Genomic DNA, 10280 nt, shown 5'->3' on the forward strand with positions numbered 1-10280 from the left:
TTTTTTGCCTAGTTTTGTCTGAATTTAGCATGCTTTTCTCAGATCTTGAAAAGTGATTGTTTATACTTCAGCTGTATACAGATCGTGATGAGTATATATGGCGGTCACCCTTACACCTCGCAGCAATGAAGGGAGATGAATGGCTATGTATTGTGCGTTTATTGCTGTCAAAATCTCCACAAACCCAAACATCAACTTGTTCAGCCATGGAGATAGTATGTGCACATTTTGTATTTTCCAGTTGTGTCTTTAGTAGCTTTTGAGAAATAATTACTGCTTATTCAACACTGGCTTCACTCTTTTAGTGAGCCCTTCATGAATATTATTTTCATCAAGTGATGTAATTTCTTTGTATATATGATTTTGGCATTTCCCATTTAACACAGAAAGCAATATACCCTGAGCTCCCTTATGTTAGCTCTGTTAAGGGCTGAAACTTACAGATAAAGTAAGTATTCATAATCACAGGGGAAATTCCCTTTGTTATTATGGGTCAATTACTGGTATCTTTAGCTACATATTTAGTTACATATACAATAGCTATCGTCTGGACCTTTTTACTGAATTAACCTAGCTACTATCAGCAAGTACGGACAACTTCTCACTTGAATCTGTAGCTGGAGGACTAATTACTTCAGTCAAAACTTCCCTTGAGAACATTTCTTGGGTATCAAAGTAATGACCCTTACATTTTAGAAATTGCTCTGAGTCTCATTCTACTGATTATGTTGAATCTGAAAATAGTTTTTTGAGGAACAAATCATGCTTACTGGAAATATACATTATATTTACAGAGTTATCTGCCCTTCATTTGGCCCTGAAACAACACACCGACATAAACAGTTGTAGACAGGTGATCCTGGAGTTGATCAATAAGGGAGCTGATATCAGTCTAAGGGTAAGGTTTTACTTATGAACAGCAAGAGTATGAGTTAACATTAACGACATTTTTAGTGTGTGCTTAAACAAATGTACCAGTAATTGCTGGTTTACAGATGATGCACTTTAGTCCCTTATGCAATCTTTATTATTAAATGTTATGTAACTGTTGAGTTGGGATACCCTGTAATATAGTTTGCACTTCTCATAGTTTATTGCCATTTTGAATTTCCTTTATGAAGTTAGGCACTGAGTATCATGGGAAAATCATGGTTAAGTTTCTGAAAACAAATCCTGAATTGAAACCATTAATAGTACCTCCCAACCCACTTCACCAGGAAACCAAAACTGATCTCATTGTTGGGAACCAGTTAGTCAGAAGTTTTGGCTGTTTTCCAAATTCAGTTTTATAATTCTGAACCTTGGTATTCGTAAGAGAGACAAGGCTATGAGCCTTAAAACATTCAAACCAATGCTTGCCAGATTAAATGTATCATTGCTACGGTTTTGTTGTTTTATTCCAGTTAAGTATATGTTCTTACCAATTTTTTCAAATCCTCATGTTTAGGAACAGGCTAGCAGCAAAACTCCATTCATGTTGGCATTGGAAACTCGTGATCTCAACCTTGTGCAAGAATTTCTCAACAGATTCCCTGCTGACAGACGACGAGCCATACTGCAAGAGCAAGCACGCTCAGGAGACACATGCCTTCACATCGCAGCCGGGTTGTCACGAATAAACTCTCAAGATAAGGAAAAGTTGCTCCGGGTTCCTGGTGACACACGGGGCAAATGGAAATGTAACCAATAATGTGAAAGAACTTCCAAGAGACTTTGCTAGAAAAGAGGTAAGCCTAATCCTGGTTTAAAAAATAAGCTTATTATATACATCATATGGATAGAAGGTGAATCTACCTCTCCTATGGCTTGTGGAATATGATATCTCCCCAGAGGTTGAAACTTGTCTGACATTAAGGTTCCTCATGTATACAAAGAGCAAGGTTTATTTATCCACAGTTTACAGGATTTGGTGGATTAATTTTGAACGGTTGACAGTACAAACCTTCCATGGAAGAGGTTATCAAGCAAAAGAGGGCTTGATCATAATTAACAAGTGAGAGATTGATAGTGAGATTGTATCAAGCCAGAGGTTGAAAGTATGATTTTATCAAGTGAGACGTTGACAGTGTCATTGTATCAAGCAGGGCTTCAAAAATTTTTTAAAACTCAGTCAGTCCAAAATGAAATCAAGACATTGGCATTACCCCACTCACCGTATTACCATTATACACTATATTTGTAACACTCTATTTTTAGAGTACTCTGCCATGGACCAAATGTGTATGTTATGTAAATGCTGAGATCGAATTTTCTGTGTGTATGGTACCAAAAGGTCATGTGGGATGGCCATCCTAAAAGTAAAAAATCTGTCCAAAACTGACAAACTGGCAAATTTCCGGAGCCCTGGTATCAAGTGAGAAGTTGATTGCATGATAGTATCAAGCGAAAGGTTGATAGTGTAATCAAGATGAAGTGAAAGTTCTTTGAGGTCATTTGACAAAACTTATGTCTGATATCATTTCATCTCCGGACTCTGACGTATGTGTGGAGGTTTTCATATTTATGGACAGGTCAGTACTGGTATGGAAACCAGGAGCACTGCTTAGGTAAACTGATTGTCATTACATTGCTCAAATACTGTTTCAAACTTAAGCTTTATTGAAAATAAAACCTCAATTTCCAGCTTTATGCAGTTATCTTCAAAATGTAGATTTAGTTGTTACTAATAAAATGTTGAGAGAGTCACTTAAAGTAATTCAACTAATAGAATGGTCTGTTAATAACCTTGGGAAAATATAGACGCAGTTAATAATTATGTTGAACTGTTACACATAGGTACTTGAAACATGTTTTATGACAAAACATGGACTTGACATTTTGTCGACATGACACCACATCGACCTGACATTTTATCAACAGGACAGAATGTCAACATGACTAAACATAGAGAAAACACTGACAGAACATCAACAATACTCAACTTGCTCGATGACAACATGATTTTGCAAAAGTTACCAGAAATGTAACTTAATGAATGTAAGGGAAGTAACTTTGATTTATTGAATACTCTTTTAATGAAGGTTATAGTGTATATAACACTTCAAATGTTCAGTCATTGTAAGACTATTGTTCTACTATTACTCCCTTTAAAACATACTGACTGACTTTATAACCTATATACTATAATAAAACTGTTGTAATAATATAGCCAATATAGAATATCAAAAATAGTATGTTTTTTAAAGTACCTGTTATATCCCATGAACAGAATTGTTAATTAGCTAGGTGCAGGAAGTTTTGTAAACAAGTATTAATAGATACCTGTGCTGACAATTTGATTTGACTGGCAGGGGCCATTTTCATGTGGTCGCTTGTTGCATAATTAAAACTCAACAGAATGTGTTTATGTAGGGATGATACACGTTTTTTTTTAGTGTTAACATCTATATGGAAGCCCGTGGGAATGTCTGTGACCAAGACTGAAGCTTGAGGTCACAAATATATCCCAAGGGCTTCTGCAGAGGTTAATACACAAAACAGATGTGTATTGTTGCTATTCTTGCATAAAAAAACATGACACGAAGACTAAATGTATGGTTTTCATATGAAATGACTTAACAATTTTGGTACATTTTTTAATTCCCATTTTGTTGTTCTTGGAAATGGTAAACTTGTTTTAAATGTCCATAACTAGGGTCCAGATATCAACAACACTACCGAAAGCATGCATGTACTGAAGTACGAATGGATTTACAGATGAGTACGAATGTAGTGAATAGCTTTCAAGATTTAATATTTATAGGTTATTAGCTTTGTATCGGGAAATATGCACGAGTTCTTCAGCGGAAATATTGCGCGACTTTAGGAGCGCAATATTCTTCCACTGAAGAACGAGTGCATATTTCCCGATGCAAAGATAATAACCTTTTTATTACATATGCATCTACACATCGTATAAATATTATGTAAATATCATAAATATGTTCAATAGCTTGAATAGGATTGACAATAATGAACTAAATAAAAAAAAAAATAATGCAACAACACACACTGAATTACATCACGCACCCAATATGAAATTCAGGCGTCAGTGTATGGAAAAATACTGACGTTTCCGGTACCAGTGTAACTTAACGGGGAATAGAAACAAGTATGTAATAAAAGTAATATATGAATTCTGCAAGGAATTAGATAAAAACGTAGCGACTGATACTTTCCAAAAACATTAATTTAAAAAATGATTCCTAAAGACAAATAATTGCACAAGTTACATGCGATTCAATACATTCACAGTTATCAACAAAAATTGAATGACTTAATATTCAAAAAAAGGGGGGTAAACAGAAGGAGAAGTGAGTGTGCACATTGTTGGAAGCAGTGCATTTTGGGTTGGTAACTGATACAGCAAAACATACTGTGGATGAGATAGAGGTTATTACGGAAGAGACAATACACAGATTTCAGGCCCCGTGTTCACAAAACATTTTTCGGTCTCAGCTTGAGTTTGAAATTGTAATATCAATTTCACTAAAACTTAAAGATTAAATTCCAACTGAGACTGACCATTAATACTGAATAGCCACTGGAAAATAGTTATTGACTTAAAATTTAGTTTTTAACATGCTATTTAGATATAAATGGCAAATAAAGTATCATTATCAAACACAGCTGAGACTGAAAATGTTTTGTGAACCAGGACCAGATTTCCATCTGCGCAAGGTATAATGTCTGTCCCTGGAAAAGAATTTCTAAAATAAAAATTCTGTATTAATAGCATATGAATTGCCATGTTTGCACACAACTTTTCTCCCATTAATAAATGGGTGGATCCAGTGAAAAAAGTAGATTTTATGCAAGAATATAGATAAAACTTTGGGCAGGGTTTAATGGTGTTGTTAATGATAGGGTTGCTTAATACAGGTGACCCCACATAAGATTTTGACTCAGACTGTATTTAGCAGGTTAGTTAACTTCCCTTTTATAAGCTTATTATTTCTGCTCTGTACATGTATATCTGCTGTTTTTCCCCAATTGAGACTTTTTCTTTTCTTCTTTCAGTGGGACAACATTCGTAAAACCTGATGTAATCCTCATCAAATGGCCAGTATGTGCTGTAAATATGGACATTTGTTATGTACACAGCTGGTATATGCCATGTAAAAGGACAGCTAAAATATACACAGAATAATATGCTGTGTAATGTATCCAGCTCAGGCATTCATGCTAGACTACACATTATGACAAGATTGGTAAATCGGATGCAAGACTACTTTATAAAATGATAATTCTGTACATTAGTTGCTTATTCTGTTTTACATGTATGTGAATAGGGGCAAGTAAACTTTAACTTTATGATCCTCTAAAAAAGTGTACAGATGTTAAGCATATTACTTAAAGGTGTTCTAGTCTTTTATGGGGCAAAAAGCATGTTTTATTTTTTGTTTTAAGGTAAATTGTTCATTTAGTTTATACAATAATTGAAATTTTCTGTTAAAACCTTTCAAAAATCGCAACTTGTGATACATTGTGAATGTATAAATGTATAATAAATTCATTCCTTTATTTGGAGAAATCCATTGAAGATTATTACAGAGTAAATTGTACATATTATGTTAGAGCAAATGGCCTTGTGTCTGAAGGTTAAAGAGACAAAAAAATTATCATAACTATTATATGTGTTGTAAGCAGGCTTTTCTTCAGACCCACCCCACCCACCCACAAACACATAATGAGACCTTCCACTGTGATATCAGATTGAGTTATTAACATTCTGATTAGCTTAGAGATTATTTTTTAATGATGAAAGATGTAAAAAAAAAAAGTGTATATTTTTCCAACAGTTAGTTACCCTTTATGTTTGTATGCTGATATGGTTGGTCTCAATTCAAGATGAAGAACTAAAACAAATAGTTTTGCTGTGAACTGTATTCAATTTATCTTTTGAGGAAGTCCTAAACTTTTAATAAGACTGTGTGTGATTACAAATTAAATTGAAATTTATTGTCATGAAAAATTGATTGTCTTTCTAATGGAAAGTACAAACATGGGCTTAAGCAGAACTTGTAACAGATGTTTTGAATGGACTCCATTTTTCCAGAGAATGAGAAAACATAGAAACAATATTAAAAAGGAGACCTTTCTATATATGAGCCTTTCATGACAGAAGGTAAATATATAACGGGCCTTATATGCATAATTAAAACAAGTATAAGAGGAAATGAATGCTGATCCATGTAATATTCCTTTTCTTAAGCTTTTCAAGTATTTTTTTCATGTTAGAATAGAATTAATACATACTTTATGCCCCCCTTCGAAGAAGGAGGAGTATATTGTTTTGCAGATGTTGGTCTGTAAAAAAAATGGTTAATCGGTATGTAGACCAGTCCATTTCAGGATGATAACTCAGGATCACTTGGACCTAGGATCATGAATATTGATATGGAGGTTTGTCATAACCAGCAGATAACCCCGGAAGATTTTGAGATCAGTAGGTCAAAGGTCAAGGTCACATTGACCCGGTACAGTTAAAATGATTCAGGATGATAACTCAAAAACGTTTAGGCCTAGGATCATGAAAGTTGATAGGGAGGTTAATCATGACAAGCAGATGACCCCTATTGATGTTGTGGGCAACGTTCAAGGTCAAAGTGACCTGGAACAGTTAAAAGGTTTCTGGATGATTACTCAAGAATGCATAGGTCTAGGATCATGAAAGTTGATAGGCAAGTTCACCAGGTCATGACCAGCAGTTGACCCCTAACGATTTTGAGGTTAGAAGGCCAAAGGTCAAGGTCACATTGACCCAGAACAGTTAAACTGTTTCTGGCGATAACTTAAGAACACTTGGGCCTAGGATCATAAAACTTATTAGGGAGGTTTATCATGACCAGTAGATAACCCCTATTGATTTTGAGATCAGTAGGTCAAAGGTAAAGGTAACATTGACCCAGAACAGTAGAACTTTTGTGTACAGTGACTCAATAATTTATGTTCCTTGTGCAATTACTGAATGCATCAAAGGGGGCATTTCATGTTATACAAGCTCTTGTTCCTGTTAGTGTTGGTGACCTCATCAGCGAACCATTGCTCAGGATTCTTCCCATGTTAAAATATGAAAAACATGTGTTATCTCTGCATAATGTAATTATTTTTTCAAGACTTCAGTGTTGATTTTTTTTCATTCCAAAAAAAAAAAGTAGATTTGTTATTGCTTATTTATGTATTTGTATTAGATTTGATATGAGATCTTTAAAAATTATGTTTTCTTACATTGTTCTGACAATTATTTTTATTTGTGTAATTATGCCCCTTTTGAAGAAGAAGGTGTATATTGTTTTGCAGATGTTGGTTGGCAGGTCTGTTGGACCAGTCTGTTTCCGGATGATAAGAACGCTTGGGCCTAAAATTATGACAGCTGATAGGGATGTTGGTCAAGACCAGCAGTTGACCCCTATTGATTCAGAGGTCAGTAGGCCAAAGAAAAAGGTTGCAGTGACCTGGAACAGTTAAACTGTTTCCAGATGAAAACTCAGGAACGCTCAAGTCTAGGGTCATGAAAATTGATAGGGAGGTTGATCATGACCAGCAGATGACCCCTATTGATTTTTAGGTCAGTAGGTCAAAGTCACTGTGATCCGGAACGGTTAAACAGTTTCCAGATGATAGCTCAAGAAAACTTGAGCGTAGGATCTATTAAGTTGATAGGCAGGTTTGTCATGACCAGCAGATGACCTCTGCTGATTTTGAGGCCAGTAGGTCAAAGGTCAAGATCACAGTGACTCAGAACAGTGAAACCGTTTTTGGGTGAACTTCAGAATGCTTAGGCCTAGGATTACGAAACTTGATAGGGAGGTTGATCATAGCCAGCAAATGAGCCTTATAGATTTTGAGTTGAGTAGGTCTAAGGTCAAGGTCACAGTGACTCGGAACAGTTTCCAGATGATACCTCGAGAGCAGTTAGGCTAAGGATCTTGAAAGTTGAAAGGGTGGTTCGTCATGACCAGCAGATAACCCCAAATGATTTTGAAGTCAGTAAGTCTAAGGTCAAGGTCACAGTGAGCCAGAACAGTTAAACTATTTTCAGAAGATAACTGCAGAATGCTTATGCATCACTAAACTTAATAAGGATGTTGATCATGACCAGCAGATGACCCCTATTGATTTTGAGTTTAGTAGGTCAAAGTTCAAGGTCACATTGACCCAAAACAGTAAAACTTTTTGCCAAATAACTAGAGAATGTTTTGGTCTAAGATCATATTTAATACGAAGGTCACTTGTGACCCATAATTATTGATTTTAGGTCAGTACATCAATTGTCCAGTGCACAGTGAACAAATAATTTCTGTTGACTGTGCAGTTAATGACAGCATCACAGACTTCCAGAAAGTTGGAAAAAGAGGCTGAACATTTGGTCTGGTAATGTCTAGAAATCCGCCACACCTAAAAAAACAATCAACCGGACCAAAAATGAACTTGTAATGCAGAACCAAAAGAGCCTCCTTAAACTTTCATTTTAATACGCCATTTTACAAGCTAGGCATGGCACAAATCTTCGCCATTTATCATTTATATTAAGATAGAACCTCTTCATTTCGAACTCATGTTTGCTTTCTGTACATTCGGCAGGCATGTTTTTTCACTAATTTCTAGATTTTGCACCGGTATTTTATTAATAACGCCATTTTGTCTCGGAATATAATAAATGCTGTTCAGTCGGACCGCATCTGTGTTGAAAAAAGGCGGACCACGTTAAAATTATGCGATCAAAAATTGTCTGTCAGATCCCCGACTTCCCAGAAGTCTGGCATCAAGGGGGGCATTTCGTGTTCTTTGAGATCTTGTTATTGATTTTAGGTTAGGATGTCAAATGCCAAGTACACAATGACTAAATAATTTCTGTTACCTGTATAGTTACTGAATGCATCAAGGGGGAATTTCGTGTTCTACGAGCTCTTGTTAAATATTTTAAGTCAGTTTTTATCGCAGAAAAAGGTGCATTGTAAGTTCCAGTTTTCGACAGTATTCTCTACCTAACTTTGGAAAACTCTGTCTGAATATTCTAGAGTAAAATTTCTTGTAACGTCACTGACATCCCATTTAAAAATTGAATTTTCTCAGTCAGGATATGTGCTTGATCATGTCAACCATTATAGCTGTTTTTTGAAACTTGGTTTTTGCAGACCTGTTAACTACAGTACTATAGGATTATTTTTACATTACCTTGATCCGCAATGTTGTATTATGCTCGAGTACTACTGTAATTTGCCAGTCAGATTTTAAGTTGGAGCCCACTAGGTGCTTGTGACAAATGTGATCCAGTCTGGCAAAATCCAAGAGAGATGAAGGCATCAAATGGTAAATCTTTTGATGCACATTGCAACTAAAACATGTAGTTGCAACATTGAAATTTTTTCGATATCCAATGGGAGTTGAAAACATGCTTTTGAAATTAGTGAAATACAGGCTGTATTTTAGAAAGAAAATTAAAATTTTGTAGGTATATTGTAAAAATCCAACAGATAGCATGAAAATTTTACAACGTTAATGAATTTATAACATTGTTGCTACCCAGAAAAATGTGTTATGCATGATGGTCATATTAGTGTGTGGGAATTTTTGGAAGGCAGCTTTAAGTCAAGATGGGACAAATAGTTTCTGGTCAAAAATACAAATTCTGTATGTTTTTGCCAAATAGGCATGTACTGTACCATTATGTTAGTGACTGATACTTGTTAGGTATTTTTATGTTTCACATCAATCTAACATGATTGTAAGACCTTTAAATAAAGCTAACTGTGATATGATTGGAATAGGGTCTCACCTGAAGTTTGATGAAGTACAAATTGTTATGAAAGTGTTATAGGTTTATTGAGCAACCAAGCTAAAAGCACCTTGGAGAAGATTAATTTTGGGTTTGAGGTTATAAAACTTAAAATTGGAAGTCTCAAAACTGGTGAAGCTGATTGGTTGTTTTTCAGGACAGCATTGAAACTGACCAATGGCTAAGTCTTATTCATGGACTGGTTCCCAGTTTAGTTTTATAACCCTTGAACCTGAAGTTAAGAGCGAAAGTTGATCTGAAGTTATCGTTGGAAGTAAAGGATAGAAGATTCAGGTTTGAAGTAAAGAATGGGAGTAAAAAAGTGCAAGAAAGAACAAAGTGTAATTGTGAAGACTATTGTACATGATAAGAAGTCACTTTAAAAGAAGGCAGCAGAATAGAAAACAAACATGGCAGAGTGTTCATTGTACATAATATGATTGTATGTTAGTATATAAATAGATTATGAATTTTGAATGATTCTTGATGTTTGTTTTCCTATTAAAAGTATAAGTATGAA

The 10280-nt window shown here is 35.1% G+C and overlaps 1 protein-coding gene across 1 annotated transcript in view; it reads left to right on the forward strand.

The window, feature by feature from the left end:
- The window catches only part of LOC123561722 (uncharacterized), a 42278-nt gene extending 31998 nt beyond the window's left edge, over positions 1-10280 (forward strand). Inside the window, exon 9 of the mRNA XM_053552968.1 lies at positions 4999-10280. Coding sequence (XP_053408943.1) covers positions 4999-5022 — 24 coding nt within the window. The 3' untranslated portion in view covers positions 5023-10280. The remainder of the gene's footprint in view (positions 1-4998) is intronic.

This window comes from Mercenaria mercenaria, chromosome 10 (genome assembly GCF_021730395.1).
Source record: "Mercenaria mercenaria strain notata chromosome 10, MADL_Memer_1, whole genome shotgun sequence".
In the NCBI taxonomy this organism is placed as follows: domain Eukaryota; kingdom Metazoa; phylum Mollusca; class Bivalvia; order Venerida; family Veneridae; genus Mercenaria; species Mercenaria mercenaria.